Genomic DNA, 23,788 nt, shown 5'->3' with positions numbered 1-23,788 from the left:
TGTTTTGTTTTGCTTCTCCTTTTTGGAAAGACCATCATATTAAATGTAGACTTTTCGCGGTTCTGTTCAGTTCCTGCCGGAGGAGGAGGCTGGGGGTGGGGGTGGGGATGGGGCGGGCGGCCCTCACCCCCACCCCGCCGCAGCTCAGACGCCGGCTCAGAACCGGCTCCTACCACCGGCAGATCGCGAGTCTGTGTCGGGGGAGGGGACGTCCAGGAACTGCCCGGGAAGACCAGTGCCCGCGGCCTACGGAAACTGGTCCTGCAGCGGGCACTGGAGAGCCTCCGCAGGGGCGAGGAATTAGAAAGGAGAGGTGCAGAGTCGTGGGGTGGGAAAAGGACAGGCAGGGGGGAAGAATGGGAGGGCCGCAGATGGAAGAGACGCTGAGGTAGGGGCGAGATGGGGCCGAGAGTCTGGTCACTAGTAGGCGTGCCCTGGGGAACCAGGCAGTTCAGGTGGAATAGGGTAGAGCCAAGAGTAGGGCTCGGTGGGTGCGCGCTGCTGGGGCCTGCGTGCCTTGGGTCCCAACTTCGGAAAGACCTGATGACCCCAACCCCCGTCCCAAGAGCCCGCACCCCACGCCCCCATTCCGTTCCGCCTTCTGGGGTAGGGCACACTCGGAAGGTGGGGGCAGTCCGGCTGGCGCGAGCGTAAGGACTTTTCCCCGAGGGTTCGGCAGGGGGCTCTTCCTCCTTCTGCAGAAAAATCGTTTTGTTCTTAATTTCCTTCGCCCAGTCCCTCCAGCGAAGCCTCCAGGCGCCGGAGCGTCCGAGGCGGGCCGCTCCGGGGCTGGGCCGCGCTGCAGTCCGCGCTGATTGTGTGTCACAGAAACGTGTCCCCCGCGCGTGGCGGCGGGCCCGGCCAGGGTCCCGCGGTGTGGCTGGTCCGCTCCGGGGCCGGCTCGGGCCAAGTCGGGACGAGCTGGGTCGCGCCCTCCTCTCGACGCCGCGCAGTCCAGGCAGGCGGGGAGGGGCGGCGGGCGGGGTTGGGGGCGGTGGGCCCGGGCCTGAGGGTCCCGCCCGCGGCTCCACCCGTCCTGTCCGGCCTTCGACGGGGTGGTGTGAAGGGCTGCAGGGTTCCTGGGGTGGGGGTGGGGCTGGGGCGGTGGCCGGGAGGCATCGCGTCGCGTCGGTCCTCCCTCCCTCCGGGGTGGGCGGTCAGACGGGGACGATGTGGAGGCCGAAGCTGTCGGCCTGAAGCTTGATGTGGTCCCCGCGGTAACTAGTGGCGGTCATAGGCAGCGGCAGCAGCGGCAGGGGCGGAGCCCCGGGGGGCGGCACTATAATAATAAGGGGAACCTGGAAGTTAACACAGGAGAAGAATGGGCTGGGTGAGAGGACAAACAGGAGAACAAAAAAGGAAAGAAAAGCAAAGACCTCCCCGGGGCTGGGGTCTGGCGGGATGGGGGCAAGGGAGACCTCGGCTGGGCTGCTGGGCCGGTTGCCCCCAGGAGAGCTTCATTCACGATGGGAGAGGGGCCCGATCAATGGGTGACCGCCGCCGCCCGACTGGGGACTTTCCAGGGGGGCCGAGGGTGGGGGCGGCGCAGAACCTTCTAACCCCCGGGAAGGGAGAGGAAGGGAGAGAAGGGACGGGAGGCGCGGGCGTCCTCTAGGGATCCCGGGGCCTCAGTGCTGCACTAACAGAGCCTGCCCGCCCGGCACCCGAAGGGCGGGTCGAGGGGAGCAAGACCGGCGTCCGGAAGCAGCCCGGCCAAGCCTGCCCGCGGGCTGACGCGCTGAGCCGCCGGCCAGCCAGGTGGCGTACTCACTTAGTAAGGCGGGGTTGCTGAATCTCCAAGCCTCGTTGTAGGCCGTGTACTGGGGGTGGCTGTACGGGTTGCCGGAGAACTCGCTCCCTGCGGGAGGGTTGGGGAGTGGGGATCAGACCAGCGCAACGCCCGGGCGGACCCGACGTGCCCCGCCAGCGGCCTCCCCCGGGCCCGAGGTGCAGGTGCGGCGGGCAGGACAGAGGCAGAGCAATCCACTGGGTCTGCGTGGGGAGAGCCCGTTGCGGGGGGGCGGGTGCAGAAGCACCGACGGCCCTCGCACATGGGCCTGGGGGCTCGGGGCTCCGCCGCGGAGGCGCTCTGGGTCACCCAGGGAGGGTTTGTTCCGGGTCCAGGCGCGCCTACCCCGCTGCGTTGGGGTCTAGGGCCTTTTTAGTGGATACTCTGGTTCTAGGAATCGTAGCCCCCACGGGATGGAAGCCGGGGAGGGTGGCGAAGAAAGGCCCTCGGGACACTTTGTCCCAGAAAGTCCTGAGAATGGCATCTCAGCACGGTGCCAATGCAAGGGGTGGGGGTTTCTGCTGGGAAACACCGCCCCCCCCCCTCCCGCCTTTCCCTGGAGAGATTCGATAGGCGGGCCACGCAGCAGAAGGAGGCGGTGGGAAGCAGGGGGACAGCCCGCCGGTCCGCGAGCGGTTAGCGGAGGGCCCCGTGGGCTGGGAGCGGACGGAAGCTGCTTCCCTCCCTCCGCGGGAGAAAGGCCAGGCCTCCGGGTTTCCCCCTCGCCCTTTCTCCTGTGTGATGACCCCAGACTGTTTACAGTGATCCCTAACCGCGGGTTAAGTAGAGGAGAAGGGGCCCCTCTCCGAGAGGGAGCTGGGGTGGGGGTGGGGGATGCAGCCACTGGAAAGCCTGTTTATTGACGAGGAGGGAAAGCATGCGTGCAGCAGGATAATGAGCTTCTGAGCTCAACTGTGACCAAGAGGAACTGAGCTATCTCCTTCCCCATCGCTAATGAAACAAGTGTAATTTCCTCATCAGCACTAGATTCTGTTTAACGACTCCCCCCTTGCCACCATGAGCTCTCTGCGGCTCCCCTCATCCCCACCTCCTTGCAGGCTTCCCCCCTCCCTCACCCCCACCTCTCTAAGACCTTCTCCAGCCTCCACCTGCTCACTGCTGGGACCTTCCCAGAAGAATCTCCTTGTCCCCAACACTCCTACCCACGCCCCTCCAGATCTGGGCAGGAATCCCCTCACCTACACCTCCCAGCTTTCGTTAGCCAGTTCCTCTGACTCCCTTCAGCCCCTATGGGGGTACAGCACCCCGGGGCAGTCTTCCTCTTTGCCACTGCCCTTCCCCCCACGCTCTGCCTCCCCAGGGCTGCCCCTGGATGCACATCCGGGAGTGGGGCCAGTCACCCTCTTCTGTCCTCCCCCACCGTGAGGGTTGTGTGTCAGGGAAGGGACACACAAGAGGGCAACCAGCAGGAGTGGACTGCAGGCCCAGCGAGTCTCACCCTCTTGAAGATAGGAGGGTTTTTTGGTGTGTATACGAACAGAAGCTTCAGCTCCCTCTGGCTTCAAGCCAGGCTCCCAATCTGGGATGGGAGGTTGGAAAAAGCACAACCTCCAGCTACAGTCCTCAGTCCCTAAATCCGGCCTCTGCCTCTCCGATCCACACAGTCCAGACCCAACTCCTCCCAGGAGCAATGAGGGCCCGGTACCTCTGAGGAGACGTGGTTCTCTAGCTTGTCTCTCTGAAGCCAGAGTCTCTCTGGATCCTGCCATAGCCTGTCTTCTGTTCCTCTTTCCTTAGGGACTAGCTCCCTCCTCTCCCTGGGGTGGGGTCAGTTCACACTGGTTTTCCCTGCGGGTTGGTGTGGACCAGGGTGGCTTTGTCTGAGTGACTGACAATGCCCCTGGAAATGGTTCTGGGCTCCAAGTTTCCATGGAAACCAGGGCAGGCCCTTCCAAGCAGTGTCAGCTGGCTGGGGTGGGCTGGGGCACCAAGAGAGGAGCCGGGGCACAGGCTCCGCTGGGTGGGCACCGGGGAGGGGCCCTGGCATACGGTGGGGTGCACACAAGAGCCCCTTCGGCCAACTCCCTCCCTGGGTTGCTCCTGAGGGAGGACGAGGGACCAACTGCAGCCTCTAGGGAGAGAGAGGGATGGAACAGAAAAGGCTTGGGAGGGGACGTTGGGTCTCCCCCCCCCCCCAGCCTCAGACTACAGCCGACTCAGCAGCTCACCCACAGCGTAGTCACCCCCATCTAAACGAGGCAGCTGCACCATTGTCACCTACCAGGCACCATTCCTGCCAGGGTGGAGGTGGGGTAGCTTCCCTGGCCAGTGGGGGGCACGTGAGGAGGGTAACCAGGCAGGGTGGTGCTCGCCATGTCGCGACCTAGAAAGACACAAAGGGGAAGGGGTGAGGCCTGGAAGGGAGAGGCCTGCCTCTGCTCCCACCAGGGTACTCCATGGGAAGGACGCTCTTGGCAAGGAAGGAGCAGACACGTGGCAGAAGAGCTGAATGAGCAGGTCCGCGTGCGCCCTTAACACGCGTTGAAGCCCGTTAGCTAAACGTCTGTCCTATGATTGGCCATGCACCTCTGCTGTTTCCAGCACTTTGTGTGTCTCTGTGTGCGTTCGTGTGCCTACGTGTTCGCCTTTGCTTGTGTCCCTTTGTTGCCCAAACCCAGATGGAGAAGGGGCGGGAGGTGACCTGCTTTTATTCCTCCTCCCCAGGAAGATACTCAGCTGTGGTCTCTCCAGTAGGCAAATGGACCTCTATCATCTTGCTCACCCCGCACCTCTCTAACACCCCATCTTTCCTTCAGGCTTGGAGGGTACACCCACCCCCACCCATTCTGGGGCCGATGGGCATTTCTTGTCCTCTCTCAGTGGAGCTGCAGGTGCTGGGCCTGGCAGGTGTGGAGAGTGGGGGTGGGGGAGGCATCCAGTGGGTTACTTTGCTCTTAGCGTTTATGGCATTTAAATGATATGGGGCGCCTGGGTGGCTCAGTGGGTTGAGCGTCCGACTTTGGCTCAGGTCATGATCTTATGGTTCATGAGTTCAAGCCCCGCCTCAGGCTCTGTGCTGACAGCTCAGAGCCTGGATCCCACTTCGGGTTCTGTCTCCCTCTCTCTCTGTTCCTTCCCCGCTCACACTTGGTGTCGCTGTCTCTCTCTCAAAAATGAATAAAGAATTTAAAAAATTTTAAATGATAAAAAAAACCATCCCTGAAGTGAATCAGGGGCTTTGAGCCAACAGTTCAAGTGGATCAGATCAAGTTCCAACGAGCAAACCCCTCTCCCCACACCAACTGCCGGACCTTAGTCTCTGGAAACTTCTACTAGCTAGAGTCTGGAGGGTGGGAAGCAGGGCTTTCCTTCACAGTGTCCTGGAGTGAAGGTAAAGCAAGCCAGTATTAGGGAGCCACCCATGGTTCACAGACATCTCTGGGATGCAGCGACACCTGAGTGGCCTCCCTTTCTTGCCTGTCCCCTCCATCGCCATGAAGGGATCACCACCTCCCTTACGTTTTATGCCTCAATCTTTAATGCCAACAATCTGCCCTCTTCCCTCTCCCGCAGTGCCATGCCCTAGAGACAATGTGATGCTCTCCTGGGTCCCATTTATCCTCTCCAGATTCCCCTTATCCTCCTCTTCAGCCTGTCCACTGTCCCACTCTGGTGCCTCTGTCTGACCCTGAGAAGGCAAGGTGTGGCAAGATGCAGGGAGTCACAGAACTCCGCACATCTGGCCCAGTGTGTTTCCTTTTCCTCAGCTCCCCCCACCCACCCGCAGCTTTCATCCTCCCTATGGCTATTCCAAAGTGCCCCTCGTTCTCCTGGCCACTCTCTCTGTGAATTTCACCTCATCTCCTACTTTTCTGACCCGTGTGAGTTTCCTCACTTCTCCCTCAACACATCTGAGTGATTCAATTCTCCCAAAGTACACCGGGCTACAGCTCAGGCTTTTGCATTTCCAGCTGCCTGCTGAACATTTTCATTAGCTGTCCCACTGTCACCTAAAACTGAGCAGGAATAAACGCAGACTCATCTTCCTCCCAATCAGGTCTCCTGACCCTCTTGAAGACCACCAGACCAAACACTTTAGAATCCTTCTTGATGTGTAGCCTTTGTCCTTCCCCTTTAGATGAAGTCAGTCAGCAAGTGTTATCAATTCCCCTTAGCAATGTCTGTAACATCAGCCCCGTCTCCATTGCCTCTCCCACCTCCAGAGCTCAGCTCCTGAGCACCTGCCCCTGGCCAGCCACAACAGTGTTTTTGCTTGTATTCCCTGCCTCCACGTTCTTGCCTCTCCCATCTATCCCAAGGGTGGCTGCCTGGCTAGTCCTCAGGAAACGTTGCTTTCAACATATCGCTTCCCTTGTGAAGACCACCGAGGATTCTCTGCGGTCCACAGTTGCAATCCACACTCTGCCAAGGCTTTCAAAGCCTCCTGGGTACTCTCCCCACCTGACTTTCTCAGCTCTGATTCTCACTCCACCTGGTTTAGTTGGACTGCTTTCATGGGCGGGTGCGCTGTGGAACCTCTGTGCTTTTGCCGTATCGTTTTGTCTTCCGCATAGCTACCCTCTCCTTCCAGCTCGAGCCTTAAAATGCCTACCATTCTACCCATCAGGGAAGTTTCTTTCTTCCAAATTTCTACAGTGTCTGTGCTGCATGGCTGACCACGACATTATATTTCATAAGGCATCAGACCCGTTCTTTCATATTATGGCTTGCTTCCTCAAATAGACCATAATCAAACTGAGGGCAGGGCCCTGTCTTCTGCTCTGCCTTGCATGGTTGGTAACTCAATAAAGGATGCTCAATAAGTATTTACTGATTGATTCTCTATCACTCTGTTGCACTTACAGCCAACGCCAGGCGGGTTGTATTGTTTTCTGACTGTTTCATGTGTGCTGGTCTCCTTTGAAGAGGTAAAGGCTGGGGCAGAATGTCAATGCTGAAATCTGCTTTTTCTCTAAAAATAGTTTGAACAGGCCATTATGAATTCTTAGGGGATGATGAGGGATGACAGTGGCTTGTATTGTGACTTATAGCCCATCAAGCAATAGAATGGTTCTCTTCTCTACTGTCTAATATAGCTAAGGTCTTATATTTCCTAAAACTCAAGAACAAACAACGGAGCAGAACCATCAGACAAGAGATCACTTCGGACTCCCAGAGAGGAAGAAGGAAGTATCTGTGCCTGCTTTGTTGTGGGTTTTCTTTCATTGACTTCTATTGTCAATAAAAGTTTCACTCCTCCTGACCATCTCTCAGTGGAGTGGGTCTGAAATGGACAAGGACGGCTATATTTATCAACTCCCTGAGAGACTAATAATATGGCATGTGCTGGTCAAAAAGCCCCAAGACAGAGGAGAGTTAGGGAAGATGTAGAGGTTTTGAAATGAGAAAGATATAGAAATCCAATTCCTCCTGGTCCTGCGATCTTAATGCCTGGAAAGCAGCCAGAAAAGTGAAAAACAGGAATTTAAATGCGCCCGAATTCTGATTTTCAGCTGCCTGGTTCCTACAGCCTGCCACACATGAATTCCTTGTAATCTGAGGTTGTGTCATACAATTCCCTACCTAGCTTCGGAGAAAGGAAGAGAGGCTGGATGCCTGGAAAGGTGTCTCCAGCTAGCCTGGAGTTATCCCCACTGCACTGTTTAGTTCCACTGGCTTTTGCTCTTGCAAAAACAGTCAGGCTAACTTCCGGCACACAGAAACTTCTGCATGCTGGAAGTCACCCGCGGAATTGTTCATTGAAAGACACATTCCCAAATTCTAGTTAAAGAACTGAACCCGGGAAGTGCTTTTCAGACATTTTTAAAATGTGAGAGAAGATGCCCAGGACGAGGAAGAAGCATGCAAGCCTCCTGGTGTTCTGCATACAGCTGTGAAGCTGCTGCCACTGCGGATTCTGAAACAGCAGCATCACCACAAAGAGGTGCCCATCAGGACCCCTGAGCCAACAGAGGTGCAAGCCGCCGCATACAAAGCACGCTCAATGGCTTCATTAGTACACAGGTGACACCAGAAGAGGAGGAAAAAATTGACCAAAGTCTTGCCAGAGCCATATATTCTTCTGGAACCCCGTTGTCAATAATGGAAAACACGTACCGCAGGAAGTTTTCAAATTACGAAGACCATCATACCATTTGCCCAGCAGCATTCTTTGAGCAAGCCTCTTTTAGCGAGAGATATGAATGGGTAATGGAATGTGTGCAAGGAAGAATCGGCAGAGCACTGCAGACGGATGGACACAAGGGAGCAGAGAGAGACTCGAGAACTGGAAGCACGACCAACCCCTAAAAGCAAAGGAGCGAAAGCACAGAAAGAGGAGAAAACAGCCACGTGGCGAAATACATAGGTTATTAAGTACGTGTTACCCAACAGAGGATAGGGAGAGGCAAGAGTGTTTTGCTCACCCACAGTGCCAGTCATGGGACAACAGCACCAGGAATCACAAATGGATAAGAACCCACATATGACCAGGGGAAGGGGCATTTCGTGTTGGATCCTTGCTTCCTAAGATGACAAAGTTTGAAAGATGGAAGAGCCTTCGAGAAGATCTAACGCCCTTGTTTCAAAGTTGAGAAAAATGGAGGCGCGGAGAGGCATAAAGATTTCCTGATGGGTCTAGAGCTAGTAAAGGAGAGAGCCAGAGTTCGAAGCTGTGTCTGTCCCACACCGCCTTTTAATGATAACGTGAAGCCAGATAATTCCCAAAAGAGCCAAAGGAAAGGAAAAGAAGTCATCCAACAGGCAAAAGCTCATACTGTCGCCGTTGTCATTAAGATGAGGCAAGAAAAAACAGGACATAAAGAATAAAATACTGACACCGAAAGTCTGTAGTAAAACTCCATGGGGTGGAGTATTAATCTCCTTGGAGAGTTTTCTAAAAAACAAAGAGGCTCTTTAAGAAACCGTAGTAGTCGAGAATCTTAAAGTACCCAGAAGTGTTAGCAGCACTGTACTTGATGAGGATGTCTTCTCAGTTCAACTGCAGAAGTCCCTGAAGAGTCTACAGCCAATTTCTACAGCAATCACTACATCTGAATCAGACGGTGCACTTTTGCCAGACATTCCTTACCAAATGGGCCAGATCGAATCAACTGTTTTGGAGAATCTAAGTGCAGTTCCTCTTCCAAAGCACAGAGAAAAGCAAGGCGAATGACTTTATTAAGAAATTGGAGGGGCGCCTGGGTGGCGCAGTCGGTTGGGCGTCCGACTTCAGCCAGGTCACGATCTCGCACTCTGTGAGTTCGAGCCCCGCGTCAGGCTCTGGGCTGATGGCTCAGAGCCTGGAGCCTGTTTCCGATTCTGTGTCTCCCTCTCTCTCTGCCCCTCCCCCGTTCATGCTCTGTCTCTCTCTGTCCCAAAAATAAATAAATGTTGAAAAAAAAAAAATTTAAAAAAAAAAAAAAAAAAAAGAAATTGGAAAATTTCAGTCACCAGAGAATTTATGCTATCTTGTCAGCTCTAAGATTCAAGGGCAGAGTTGTGTTTCTACTTGATCTAGTCTAGCTAGCATTCGTCGAACGCCGATGACAGCTGGGCACTGTCCGAAACATTTTCTGTGTCTTCTCTCTTTTAATCCTCATATCCACCAACGATGTCGATCTGCTTGTAATCCCCGTTGTATAGATGAAAAACTGAAACTCAGAGGGGCGAAGTATTATGTTCGAGATTTCACAGAGAGTAGATGGTTGAATCTGGATGACAGAACAAGCAGGACCATAGGAACTGATTCTAGAATGACATTCTTGAATATTATAGACCCAGAAAGTAGGTATTTGGTCCAGGAAGGTAACCTGGGATGATGCTAAATGAATCCTTCCTAAAGCAACATCTTGTGGCTTCTTGTTTCTTGCATGGTTCAGGTTCTTTCATTTTCTACAGCAAGGGTTTTAAACGAGTTCACTGATCCTGCAGGGACTCCATAGATATGCTTCACAGGGTCCATGTAAAGCTATACATCAGACGTTATGAGTACACATATATAACACCTAGATGGCCTTTATCGTATTCGCAAAAGTATGCCTGACTCAGAGATTGAGAAACACTACTCATAACACACCAAACGAACCTCCTTTCTTTGGCCTAAGAAAGACACCGATTTGTTCGAAAGCGCTTCAATCGTACCAGTAGACGAGATCCTACAGAGAACAGCAGGAGAGTATGTGAGGGAGCGGAGAGTCTTATCTCAAGTAGGGGAAACGTCAGCATTCCGAAGACCCAGGAAACAATAAAAAGGCAGCTGCCCGAGTGGCGGAGGTGCTCGGGCTCAGGGATGACTCAGACCACCAGACTTATTAGACACAGATTTATACAGCCAAAGTTCCAGCCGGTGAGTGTAGGGGTGCTTTTCCGCAGCATCGTTCTCTGAAAATGAGCACTTCTGCTATCCACTTGACACTGTGGAGGAGCCTAAGGCCAGAAAACATAACTCTTGTTTTACTATCCTAGTCTCAAGTTTTGTCTGCTTCTCATAAGGTACTGAAGATGAAGACATTAGATTGCTCCGAGGGTGGCGGTCTGTGCCTGCGTTTGACACAAGCATCCGTAATACTTCCAAGAATGCGCAGTTATTAAATTTGTAATTGCCGCCTAAATACACTGCACATTTCCACTGGTGTACCGATTATAATCACTTAATGACCAATCCAAGTTTAAATAATCTGCTAAAGTAACAAACTTCACATCTGTAAAAGCTGCTTTTTAAGGAGTTTCCCACTTAGTTCGTGCTGTTTCTTATTTCCAAGGTTTCCAAATCCTCCCAAAGGTTCTTCCTCGAGGGCAGAGGTGCCTGCGCGACGGCCGCCAGCCCCGGGGAACCGTGCTGGCCCCAGAGCTCTTCATCCTGAGCCCTGCCTACTCTGGGTTCCAGCAGAGGGGGCTGTGCCCGCAGCTCAGGTGGCTGCTCTCCTAGCTGATCTTGCTTCCCACTGACAGCTGGACCTTTAGTCCCTGCGGTGTCCTGGGCGGGGACGCCGCCCAGATCTGTGTGGGCTCGGGGGGGTCTGCGCCCAGACAGCCAACCAGCTGGATACACCAGCCATGCCGTCCCCACCCCCTCCCCTTCCAGCACACTCACTGCCCTCATCTGAGCTGGCCTAGGGCCCCCCAAGGGTGGCTTCCCTTTAACTCAGCTGGACCATGGATGGAGCTACAGCCTCAGGATCCTGGGATAAGGCTAGGGAGTGTTGGGGAGAATCACATTTTCAAAGGCCTGAAAGAGAATGTGGCTATCTCCTAGTCCAACCCCCTTACCTTACAGAGAAGGAAACTGAGGCTCAGAGAGAGGGGAAGACATCCCAGCCCTCTCCTCCCTCACTTCCCCAAGCTGCCTTCTCTGGCTCTTTTAGCAAATCTCAAGTGGAGACCAGGAGTTGGGCAGGTGCTGGCGCACCGCCGCCCCCCACCCCCCGGAGGCGGGCCCAGGCTCACTGATGGGCTCAAGAACACGAGAGACCCTCGTGCTGGGTGGGCAGAGGTTAAGCCTGTTTGCACAGTCTCCCGATACTCCAGGTCTCCCAGTTCCTCTCCGGCTTTATTTTGTTCTCTGAGACCACTGAATTGTCAGCTCTAATCCTTCCGAAAGCGCAGCGTTTTTCAGGCGCTCTGTGTAAGTGAAACCCTAATCCCAAGGAAAACGGCCACTTAAGCTGCTGGAGCATTAGGCTGCTCTTGGAGCGGGCCGCAGACTTCCTCCCTCCCTGCCTAGCAGCCCAGCCGCCACGGGGGAGGAGAGGAGAGGATTCCAGGCTGAAGGGAGCAAAGCCCTCTCAGAAGTAACAATAGTAGCAAGGCTTGCCTCCCAAAGCTCAGGGGTGAAACAGTACTGGCTTGTTTGTCCTGAGGCTAATAGTGGGGGAAGGAAAGATTCTGATCACCCTGGGCCAGGTGTGTGAGTGTGTGTGTGTGTGTGTGGGGGGGGGTGTTTCCTGTCACCTTGGGGGGTGGCTGGCTCTCTGGGGGAAACAGGCTTTCAGGTCTTACCTAGGTGGCCCACCAGGACATTTCTGAGCCCTTGGTCCCAAAGCATACCTGGAATACTCATCAGGATACCACCATTTAGAATTTCTGGTTATTCAGAAAAGATTAAGTTGACTGATTTTTACTTTTACTTAGCCAAACTTTTCTTCTTAGAAAGGGCCAAATAATGAACAAGCTCAGTGGCAGGGGAGCCCCCTTTTGGGGAATTGTCCTTTGGGACCCCCCCCCCCATGCATCTCTAAACATCTATGACAGCTGAAAGGTCCTCTGTAACCCAGCTAATCATGAAGATAGTGCCCAGTGCTTTCTATTAGGCAACTCTTTGTTAGCTTGAGTTGGCTACTATATGCGCTTGGAATAAAGATCATTGATTTCTTAAAAATATTTTGAATTCATATTAAAACTGGCCCCTCCTGGGGTGCCTGGGTGGCTCAGTCAGTTAAGCGTCGGACTTCGGCTCAGGTCATGATCTCAAGGTCTGTGAGTTCGAGCCCCGCGTCGGCCTCTGTGCTGACAGCTCAGAGCCTGGACCCTGCTCTGGATTCTGTGTCTCCCTCTCTCTCTCTCTCTGCCCCTCCCCTGCTAGTACTCTGTCTATCAAAAATAAATAAAAACATTAAAAAATAAACCTGGCCCCTCTCCCTGGTCTCTACATGGGTCAGCGAGCCCTTGCTGTGGAGGATGAAGCACAATCCATCTGGGATGCTCAGACTTTGGGTCTCTTGGATGGAAGGAAGAGACGAAGGGAGAAGTCAAGAGGAAGGCCCAAGGTATGACCACAGTACTGCATCTTTGTTAAAATACCCTGGAGCTTTTCATACTGTCTTCATATTCCCCATGACTCTCCTCCCCTCTGCAACTCCATTAGCAGCCCACCCCGCACCCCACTGTGCTTCTGTCCAAGGCACCCTGCTGGGATGGGCAGCCCATCACCACTGGGATGGCTGGTAGGCACAGACATGGGATGTGGATTGAGGATGGAAATCGGGGTGGTACAGCTATTATTCTGCTCCAATTTGATCTCACTCTCCCAGTCCTAGAGTGGATTGATGCCCCTTCTTTTCAGTATCCTTTCCCTTTAGAGGTGAACTGGATAAAGGAGGAAGGGGCAGAGCCCTGATTCAATGACTCCCTAAGCTGCAGGCCCAGGGCACCCGCATTATCTGTCAATGTCTCATTGCTATGGAAATGCCCCCATAATTAAATCAGAGCTGAGGTCTAAGGCCTGGAGGTCCTTGGGGATGTAGCCGGAAGCCTCAGGGATGTCTGGAGGAGGCTAGCTTCATACTGTTGGGCCTTCTCAGCCTAAATGAAGAGTCGAGGGCCCGTGGGTGCTGTGCAGAAGCCCTCTGGTCTGGTTTGGCCTCCTCAGCAAAGGGCTCTGACTTGCTGTATGTAAGAAGTTGCCCTAGCGCCCTTCTTTCAAGGTTGGAGAGGAACTCTGATGTCTGTGCCCTAAATTCCTCTAGCTAATCAGGGTCTTTGAGCTGACAGACAAGGCTAGGAGACTCCCAGCCTCCTTTAGAAACATTTCTCAGCCTTTATTGCCCTCTCCTCCCCCAGAGGGGCTGGCCAAGAGCTAAGCTGTTTGTTTTATGGAGGGAAGTGCAGTTGCATTGGAAGGGGGTTGTTAACTACAGGAAAGAGGCAGTTTCTGGAGGTCCTCAGGACTCCCCAGTAGGAGGAGGAGGGTTTCCCAGGACCCACACTTCTATCGGCTAAAAAGCCGCTTCGCTGACCATCCCAGATGTGGGCAGGGGATCTGAGCTTCTGAGAGCTCACAACCCTTTTTCAGAAGCTGAGCCTGCACTGTCCACACAGGCCTCCAGGACCTGGGGGGGTCAGCCCTGCTTTCCAGCTTTGACCTCTGCCTTATTGACCTCCCCCCACCTCTGCTCAAATTTACCAGCTTCCAGGAGAATCTTCTGCTCCCTCTCTCCCCCGCCTTGAGCAGCATCCACCTCTCCTCCTGGGTCTTAGCTATAGATTCCTTCAGAGCTGCAGTCTTAAGGCATCACGAGAAGTTTCTCCCAAACTCTTGGAATAAGACCCCCTTCTCCCCCCACTGCCAGGGTAGGGAAGCTAACAGGGCTCTTCTTCTCACAGAGGAGGAGTGTATTTTCCTCATCCCTAGCTTTCCAAAGTTCAGACATTTTTTTCCAAAGAAAAGGGAAGATTCTCTGCTGACCCTTTGATCTGGGAGTTTGGAGAAGCAGGGGACAGGCTGTACTCTCAGGGTACAGGCCTGAGGCTCAGCTCTTTCCATGGCACCTGGACCTCAAAACCATGCGCTATAGGTGCGGTCTTCAGCCTTTGTCCTTTCTGATTTTTATTACCTGACGATTGGCTGAGCAGTGGCGGGGAGGGGGATGTGATATCTAGATCTGTAACAAACACAAAACTGATACTTAACTCTTATCTTTTTAAGACTAAAACATGTTTATTTTATAGATGCTTTTGGACTGCTCTACTATGTCCCGTTCTTGGGGAGAGTAATCGTCCTTTTGATTGCTTCTGCTAACTCTCCCTCACGATAGCTTATATTCACATGAAGTGTGTAGTTTTTTTTGTTTTGTTTTGTTTTTTTGTAGCAAGCTCATCTTCAGTGGCGGAGTCCCAGGTGCCCCAGGTTGGGGACTGCCCCTACAGAGAAGGTCTGCCCTTGCCCCTGCAGGGGTTTCTGAGTGGGTCACTATTCTAGACACATTTTTATGCCAGCTATTGGCTGGGGAGTTCCTGTCACACTCTCGGGTATAAACTTGAACTCTTGAACCAGGGTCAGGCTTCAGGGCGCCATTTTTCATGGAGACCATTTTTCCCCCTTGCTTGCTTCCCTGGACCCACTGGATACGTTTATGTGTCTCCCTTTCACGGACAGTGTTGTCCTGCTCTGTCCCTGGCTTTATGCAGGGTAATACTCAGTTCTAGCTTCCTGCTTCTTGTGGACCCAAGGTCATGGCTCCTCTCTGGTGTGTTACAACCCCAACGTCCCCCAGTTAGGGTCCACCTCCAGTGCGATACCCTCAGTCTCTCACAGATCGCCCGGGCTTTGAGTTTCCCTCTACGTCTGGTGCCACAGAATGAGATTTGTCTGTGTATTAACAATTCTTGTTGTTACATTTTACCCAGCGGTGTTTTGGTGAGTGCAACCTGCCTGGTTTCTGGACATCGGCCTCATTCCTCCATTACCTCTCTGGGACTAAAAGGAGGGCGACAAGGATTACGCTCGCGTGCATCTCTCCTGGTGCTTGGTGCTGATGCCCACTAGAGGCCAGTGAAGCCCACTTGTGCATCAAGTCCAGGGGCCGCTGGGTTCCTGGGATGCCAGGGTAAGCACGGAGAGCCGCCGAACCATCCCTGACTTGCTCCGTTTGGCCTCCAGGGTGGGGAACCTGCTCTCCCCTTCAGGGTGGACTTTCGCCAGGTCAAGGGACTCTCTCAATGCTCAGGCGCGTCTCCGAGGGACTCAGGGAATCCCGAAACTAGTACTCATCTTCTCTCAGATCAACATTGTTGCCAGTGTCCCCTCATGCTCCTCTATGGCTAGAGACCTGGACAGACACAGGAAGGGAGAGGCTGGGGTGGGGGTCACGGGGGAAGAAGGGCTGTTTCCTACCGGTGGTGCGAGATTTGAAGGCATCGGCAGGCACACAGTTGGAGCCAGAGGCCTCACTGAAGTCCTGACCTAGAGGTCCCTGGGGCTACTGAGGGGTCGATGGCGGCCCCCTATGGAGTCTTTTGGAAGGGTGAGAAGTGATAGAAGGCACCAACCATCAGCCAGCCAACCTGAGGAAGCCTGGGGCCAGAGTACCCCCAACCCACTCTCTCATCTAGCTGGTCCCTTTTTCCTTATCACTTCGGAGACGCTCGGCTCCGTTCCAGACCAGCAGCCTAGAGCAGTGGGCTGGAGAGAAGAGACGCCGCTGAGCTAGAGCAGCCCAGCGGCGGAAGGGAAAGTGGGTGATAAATTTAAATAACCAGCTTGACTTGGCAGCTTGCTGAGTTGTGATGCAGTGAAATTAAAATCTCGGCAGAACTTGCAAACACTACCCAGAAAAATCGGTCTCTCTCCTTGGTTCCAAGATGGAAGGTGGGGAGGGGAGGCTATCAGGCCAGGCCCCAGTCGCTGGCAGCCACCCTTGCTTGCAATGTGATTAGCTGTGTCCTGGCCCACTGGGCCCCACTCTCCCCTCCACACAATAGCCAAGGCTCCTCTCTCCTCTCAGTCCTGACCTTGTGGAACAGCTGTATCAAGTGGCTGGTGAAGTTTGAAATCAGCCTCCAGTGCCAGGAGGTGGCAGGAATATCAATAAGGTCGGCTCTTCAGGTTGGGCTAGGGCCTTGCTGGGCCGGTTTCCTCAGGGCTCACACCTGAAGGTTTATAGCCTCAGCTGCCTGTCCCCCGGGGAGGAAGGCGAGCTGGGTGCCTGAGGCACGGTGGGGGGGGGGGGGGATGAAGAGGGTTCCTTGAACACCTTAGCACGCCCAAGCCAGGCTGTGGGCACGGATGACCTCCCTGCTCCCTCCCCTTTAGCACACGCCTGGCCAGAACGAGCCTCCCCTTTTCCTTCTCCACCAAAGCCCTTCATATTCTCCAACCAAATAAGCTTTTTAAGACTCTCCAAGGGGAATTTCCACAAATACACCAAAAGCCTCTCCCGTATCCCAGCTGGGCTTGAAGTTGTCACAGATGCCAAGATCCTTCTAGAAGAACACAGCCCAAGTCCACCTCTCTCGTGTCTGTTCTCCTTGCATCGCTGCTCACTGCTACCCACAAAGTCCCGGCCCGAAGGCCACCATGCTGGACCCGCTCCTGAGCCGGCCCATGAAGTCTCTGGGCACTGCCCCGTTTCTCACCTTAATAGTACCTCTAACAATTTCTGTTTGTCCCCATAATAAACACATCGTGAATCATTCATCTTTAATAGATTATGCAAATCAGGAGGACATAAAATCAACAAAGATCAATAACTGCAGCCGTTTAATTGCCAGCAAAAACATTTTAAGAATGAGCATAATCTGAAGCCCTTTCTCGGGTAATGGCACCATTAATCCAAACACTGGATCTTGGCCTAAGTCTGGAAAAATCATTCCCTGCCCCCACCTCCTCCCACCTCCCCTCCCCCACCTCTCCACACACTTCCCTCTTTTTGGTAATTTCCAGTTTCTGAGCGAGTTTCCCGTCATTACCACTGGTGAACAGCTCCGAATGTTAATGGTTCTGCTTTTGTTACTCCTCGCTTGATTGAAATGTCGCATACAGATTGAGATGTTAGTGCTAACTTGCCACCTGGGAATGTCAAGCTGGGTCTGAAATGAACTTTTCTCACACTTGGATCCAGATGGATCAGCCGGAGATGTTCCCAGGCTGAGCTGGGACCGTTCCAGGGCCATGGGGGGGGCGGGCGGGAAGGCGGGCGGGGGATGCTCAAGGTGGAGGCACTTCTCTGCACCAGCCTGAGTTCTCCTGCAGCAGGAACCCTACCCGAAGGTCCATCTCTCCACCCCAGAGAGCCTCTGCCTTCTGGACTGTGGCCCCGGGCACAGAGAAGCACAGCTGGGATTAGAGACGAGTCTCTTGGACTCTCTTTTGTCAGCTGCCTGGGGTGGACCACCTTTGGGAAGTGGCCACTGAAACTCTCAGCAGACCGGAAAGGTGGCCCGGCCTGCACCATTGCTCTGCCTTGGGTCAGAACCCCCAGCGGCTCAGAGGGCTTCCACGTTGGCTAAGGAGGGCTCAAGTCGAGGCCCAGTTGATAACAGGCAGTGTCCTGACCCACCCACCTGTCACTCCCGAAAGCCCCATCCAGTTCTCTGACACTTCCAGAACAGTCTCTGATTGCCTAGCCAAAGAGCTCCACCCTGTCCGTGCCAGAAACAGTTGTAGCAGGACACCTCTGGAGGAGAAGCTTCGAGAGCTCACAGCGGGGCCCTCCCCAGCCCCCAGCTGGAGGCCGTGTGGCCACTCACAGCCCATCTCAGGCCTGAGTCCTGCTCAGATGGGCTCCAAGTCAGAACAGGGCTTGTTCCCTGTCTTTGCCGCTGGCTGTGACGCTGGCTGCCAGGTCCCCGGGGCCGCCTCCGCCCGCTTCGCTCGGCAGGTAACGCCTCAGTGTCTCCCAATCCCCACCGAGACCCTTCTCAATCATTCTGTCTCCCAAGGAACAAACGGCACATTGGCTTTAGTGTCTCCAGAATAATTAGGTGAATTTTAATAACACCTCAATGTATGTTTCTCCCACTTGGGCACTTCCCTGGCCCGGAAAGCCTTCCACAGTGCCAGGCGCCTTCCACAGCCCGCAGCCAGGCGGCCTAGAGCGGCATCGGCTGGCCCTACGCGGCGCCACACTCCGGCCTTCTTCCCGCGAGCTGCCTCTGCCGCTCCTAACCCATGAGAGTGGCTGGACAAATGCCCTCTCCCCCTGCGTTTGACTGTGCGACAGGCCTGACCCTGCCTTGAAATCAAGCCTCAGTCTCTGTGATTTCTCCGGCAAGCGGACGGAGGGCTGGAAGAATCGTGCTTATCTGTAACCACAGAGCTGGATGCCATATGCCACGAAGCCCAAAGCCACACAGCTAACCCGGCTTCCCGGGGGGTAGAGGAAGGCACGCTTGGAGACATGGGAGTACGGAGGCTGGACCCTGGGCCTCACGCTCCATTCTCCCCAGCCCGGCCTCCGCGTTCTTCTGCACATGTCCTAGCAAGAGGCTAATAACTCTGGGCGCCTTGGTGGAGGCAAGAGAAAAAGGCAAAAGGAGAGGCAGGAGGATGGGCAGAAGGGACCAGCAGTAGCCCCCTCCTCGCTTCGACCTTTCCAGGCAGAGACCCTGACCACAACTCTGTCTCGCCACATCTGCACACATCTGTGCAGGAAGCACCCTGGTTTTCGGAGGCTCGCTCTCTCTGCAGATATCATGGCAGGGGGCCCCTTGTCACACTGGGCCCAGATGGCACCGGCTGAGGTGCCCCCACTGAAAGCAGTGCCCCCACCCTCCCGGAAGCCTCCTTACCGGTCACCACGGGGTATGTCTGCGTGCCTGACACGTTGCTGCCCAGCTCGGGGTTGGTGGATGCAGATAGACTCGACTTGACTTCATCAAGCCCAGGGGTCAGGGCTGGGAGGGAGTACTCGTTCCCCTGGGAGAAGAGAGAAAAGCGACAGCTCTCTATTGATGCACACATGCGGAGAAAGGGCTCAGTGTGCAGATGGGGAGGAGGAACAGGGAGCCTTCCCAGATGGGGTGGAAGGAGATGGCCGGGCAGAGGGAGGGGAGAGAGGGAGGGGCGGGCTCAGCGGATGATGGAGAGTTTTGTGTGGGTGGGGGGGAGACCGGACTCGGTGTAGCTGGAGGTATACGCTGTTGGCGGTTATCCCAGCATCCTTCCAATTGCCACAGCGTCCCCTGCCTAAGAAGCCCCAAGGGCGGAGTGTAGCAGTTGGGTTCCCCCTGCTGCGAGGCAAGGGGTGCTTTCAGGTCCCTCCTGGAGTCCTGGGGAGGAGGGCGAACCGTGCAGTGATGGCAGAAGCAGGGGCTGGGGGAAGGGCCTAGCGGGGCCTCTGGCCTGGCGCCGCTGGGCTAGCTGCTCGGGTGCTGGCGCCCCCTTTTTAAAAAACAAACAAAGACAGCCCCACGGGCCCCTCGCTCTCTGCCTGTGCACTGGGGTATGAAATTGGGGAGGGGGAGAGTCCACATGGCTAACAGAAGGGTGGGAGGGGGCCAGTCATTGACTCTGAAAGGGTGTCCTGCCCGAAACACTCGGGTAATTGCCTTTTTATTGCAGCCACCGCTAAGCCAGACCCCAGAGCTGGGCAGCCCAGGAGTCTGCACAAAGCAGGAAAAGTTGCTCTGATTAATATTACGTTAAATTAAAACTGATTTTCTGCTCTTTCGGGTCCGTTTTTTTCCCTTCCGCTTCCTGGCCCCCCCAGAGGGCCCCCTCCCCTCCCTGGCTGGACGGGATTGCCTCGTCATTTCCAATTCCTTCTCGTATTGATCTTCCTGTAGAAATCAGTTTTGTAATTAGCTGCAAATTAGGCCTTCTACTGGGGGTGAAGCTGCCCCCTGATTTATCACCAGAGTAATTCGCTGTGATCGGAGAGAAATTAAAATGAACTCAATTAGGCTTCGGATTTGCTTTATGGGCCCTGCTCCGAGTTTCAGGGGGAAAAATGACTGTGCTGGTGTTTAATAGTCTAATGAAAGTAAATAAAGGTTATTCATTGTAATACAGCCGGGGACTCGTGGAGGGTGCACCGAGCCGCCCGCCTCGGCCGGCTCCTCCTTTGTTGGTTTATGGCTCAGGGCACCTTAAAAAGACTTTTGATTTTTGTTTTATGAAGACAAACAGCTTATGGGATAAAAGGACGGGCGGAGAGAAAGGCGAGTGGCTGGGAGCTGCCGGAGTCCGAGGGAGGAACTGTGCCGCGCGGGGCGGCGCTGCTGTGCCACCGCGCGGGTGCGCGTGCAAGCCCGGCTGACCGTGTTGGGCGGCGGTTGTGGGCCTGGCCTGGGCCGTAGGTGTGGGAGGAATGGGTGTGTGCTCCTATCTTTGAGTGCGTGCACCGGGGGCCCACAGGGATGTGTGGGTGGAGGCAGGTGCGGGAGGTGTGCTGAGCTGTGGCCTGGGAAAGGCGCCCCTTCCGGCTCTCGGGGCCGTGCTTTGAGTACAGTGAGCAGGGGCCCGTGGTGGTGGGTGAACACGCGCACATGGGTACACGGGAGGAATCAGAGACGTATGTCCGCGTTGTGCATCGTGCCGCTGTGTTGCGGGCTGCAGCCACGCTGGGCTGTTCTGCATCTGGAGGGAGTACTGGGTGTGAGGGCCGTTGGCCTATCTGGGGTCACACCGGACAGCTGCACTGGGGAGTAGGAGGCAGGCACAGAGGGCTCTCCTCGTTGACGCTGGGCGAGAAGAGCACCCAGGCTTGCACAAACTTTCTGTAAGACCTTTGGGCCATTTAGGCGAGGGACACGGCAGGGGCATGGGGACATTTTCTGGGTATTCTATGCCAGACTCATGGAACAGCAGGGCTGGAACAGACCTATTAGACCTTACCCAAGTCCTTCATTCTACAGATGGGGAAACTGAGGCTCTGAAGGGGGCAAGACTTACCCAAGACCATCCTAGCACCCAGAGCTCATCATTTCTAACTGCCCTATACCAGAACGGTTTTTCTTAACTCCGACCATTACGTCCTCGTGTGTGTTCACACAGCACACACGTGGTGCACACACATGTAGCACGTGCGATGCTGGGGACGCACACTGTCCAGAGGCCTTGTCCTGCCCTGTTCCTTTGCGCTTCTGCAAGCAGAAAACGCCTTCCTCACCTGTTCTGATTTGATGTGCTCTGATGCCTGGAAGACGTCAGGGTAGGAAGGACGCTCAAAGACCCGATCCAAAGCTTCCAGCTGCTGCTGGGTGAAGGTGTCAGCTCGCAAGTGCTTCCGCAAACTGTCCACGCCACTCTGGGAGTCTCCATTGGGGACTGAGCCCTCGGACACATCTGCAGGACACATGGACACTGGGGGCATCAGCACAGGCCAGCAGAGGTACAGTGGGCCCGGGGGGCTGGCACTTGGCTTGGTCCCCAGAGCTTTGTACCCCTGCTGGGACCCCTTACTCCCAGCTTCTAGGCTGGAGTATGACCCAGGGGCTGGCCATGCCTCTGAGATCTGGCTGAGGAAGCCAGAGCCTCTGAAGGACCTGGGAAGAGAAAGGGAAGTTGTCCCAGTGTGTGTGGGTTGGTGGTGGGTGGGGGGGGGGGGGGAGTGAGGGAAAAACTGGGCAGAAGTAGAGCCAGGGGGCTGCTAGGAATCGTCTCCTTAGGGGATGTCTCCCCTGAGCCCCTTCTGTCCCCAGGCCTGGGTCAGCCTGAGGGAGGAGCTGGGTGTCTCAGACCAGCATTACCGAGCCTGTGGAGAATTGAACTCGGCTCTGAGATGAATTTCAGTTCCACTGACTCCAGGGGTGGAAAATCATCAAATCTCCGAGGCTGAGTGTAACATGGAGACTGGGTGAAGTAATTAACTTCACCACCGAGGGAGGAGGGGCTCTGAAAGTCAAGCTGAGGCATTCTGCTTGCATTGGGCCAGGACTCAGACCAGAGCAGGAGGACAGCGGCTGGCACGTGAGCAGTGGCACACTGCCTCGGGCGGAGACTAAACACAGGGTCTTTGTGGATGCTCTTGTGCCCAGGCCGCCTGCCTCAGCCTCTGTCCCTGACCCGGACTCTGAGTAGGCCCACATCAGAGGCCATCCTCTGCCCTCCAGTTCCTCCTGCGGGTCTCACAGAGAGCTGAGACTCACTCAGTGAAGAAAAGGCCATGCTGGTGCCACACTAGTGCCCGTCCTGGGGCTGCAGGCCAATTCTGTCTATGTCCTGCTCTGCCCGGGCTTTCTTCTACGTGTGGGGGCTTTCCACCTCTCCCTACCTCCTTGCATCAGGTCTGTTAGGGTTTTCGGAGCATGCAGTGAGCTAAGTGCCTGCTCTCTGTCTCTCTCTGAACCTCTACCCAGCAACCCCCCAGCCCAAAGCTGGGTCCCCCCCCTCCCAGGCACAGCAGGGACACTTCTCAGCTTCCCTCGGCCCAAGACCTGCTGGGGAGCCTTGGGCCTGGGGCCAGCCCATGCTGTAGGCCTCAGGGTGTTCCTCTGGGACTGTTATATATATCAGTTTATAGGTGATTATATGATATGATATAATCAATATTGCATTATATACAGTAACACCATACAGTATCATTCAGGAGACCATAGAAAATATTACATATTGATTAACCTCCACCTGCAGCCATCCTCTCTTTTGGCCTCCCAGATGGAGCATGGGGGTCTGCTTTCCAAATGGGACCTGCTGCCTTTCCTCCACTCTATTCCTCAGGAGGTGGGAAAGCAAAGAAAGTGTGTGTGTAAGAAAGGGAGAGAAATGAAGACCAGGACCAAGTCTGAGGTGGACAGACAGGGACAGCTTTCACGGTATTTCGATGTCTCCACATTCCTATGGACACAAAACTTGGTGGTTGTGTTTTTTACTGTGTAAGCCTCTGGAATGATGTTCTGTCTTGGAGAGTGCGTGTGTCTCTCTTATATGAGGTAGGGTGTGGCATGTTTATTTTTTCCTTTTGTGTGGGCATTCCCTGTGTATATGTATTTGTACATGTATAAACATCCAGATAAATATGTGTCTGTGTCTTTGTAAGTGACAGAGCAAGAACCGTTATCAAAGGGTGTGTGTGTGTGTGTGTGTGTGTGTGTGTGTGTGTGATTGCATGGGGAGCATGAGCTCACGTGCCCCATGTTTCTTCTCTGCCTGTTTTTCTTTTGAGGAGGTGCTATCATCCCAATTCCACCCCCTTGTAGCTATTTGCATGTTCCATTGTGTCCAGTTCTCTCTTGCTGGAGTCCTCCTACCTTTCTGGGAAGCCCTGTTGTCAAGGCCGAGGGAGGCAGCGGGTGTCTTTGTGTGTGGTTATTGCGGTGTCACCAAATGGGTCCTGGGAAGGAAAGTGTGCATTTGTCTGCGAGCATGTGCTCACACATGATGTGCATGAGTGTGTGCATATATGTGGGAAGACTCATATCGTGCCTCTGTGTGGATTTGTGTATATGCCTGTGTGTGGCTTGGCTCAACCTTGTGTGTGTGTGTGTGTGTGTGTGTGTGTGTGTGTGTGTGCGTGCGCGTGTAGGGGCTGAACTGAGGCTTTGTCCTCAGGTCACTGGCTGGAGGAGTCTCTTTTCCTTCATTTATTCAGGGGCCCTTCAGATCTTGACAAATCTGTCACTCTAAATTTGCGAGAGATTATGGTGCTCTCTCCCCAGCCCGCAGAGAGGTGATATATGATATCTGCTGCCCCTATTGATTGCCTGATCTGGTGGCAGAGGCCGGCGAAATGAACTTGAAATGAACATCATGCCTCAACTCATTGTGCGTATAATACACTACTTAATCCCACATTTTTCAGCCGCTATGGAATTCAATTGATCAATCATGTTCCACTGATAGTACTGTTTTAGGGGTTATTGCTGCTCCCTCCACTCACT

The 23,788-nt window shown here is 54.5% G+C and overlaps 1 protein-coding gene across 6 annotated transcripts in view; it reads right to left on the bottom strand.

The window, feature by feature from the left end:
- Nucleotides 1-1,157: 1,157 nt before the first annotated feature.
- The window catches only part of PAX2 (paired box 2), a 77,777-nt gene continuing 55,146 nt past the window's right edge, over nt 1,158-23,788 (bottom strand). For 3 of the 6 annotated variants that reach the window (XM_042960906.1, XM_042960901.1, XM_042960904.1), the window contains 5 exons: nt 21,079-21,254; nt 18,758-18,884; nt 4,032-4,133; nt 1,772-1,858; nt 1,222-1,298 (listed from right to left, as the gene is read on the bottom strand). In XM_042960906.1, the coding sequence (XP_042816840.1) occupies nt 1,222-1,298; nt 1,772-1,858; nt 4,032-4,133; nt 18,758-18,884; nt 21,079-21,254 (569 nt within the window). Of the gene's footprint in view, nt 1,299-1,771; nt 1,859-3,795; nt 3,882-4,031; nt 4,134-18,757; nt 18,885-21,078; nt 21,255-23,788 lie in introns of those variants that run through there. The other 3 variants (XM_042960905.1, XM_042960902.1, XM_042960903.1) reach the window with 2 other exon arrangements.

The sequence above is a fragment of the Panthera tigris genome, chromosome D2 (genome assembly GCF_018350195.1).
Source record: "Panthera tigris isolate Pti1 chromosome D2, P.tigris_Pti1_mat1.1, whole genome shotgun sequence".
In the NCBI taxonomy this organism is placed as follows: Eukaryota; Metazoa; Chordata; class Mammalia; order Carnivora; family Felidae; genus Panthera; species Panthera tigris.
Note: the sequence above shows the minus strand (reverse complement) of the source record. Positions and strands in the feature narration are given on the sequence as shown.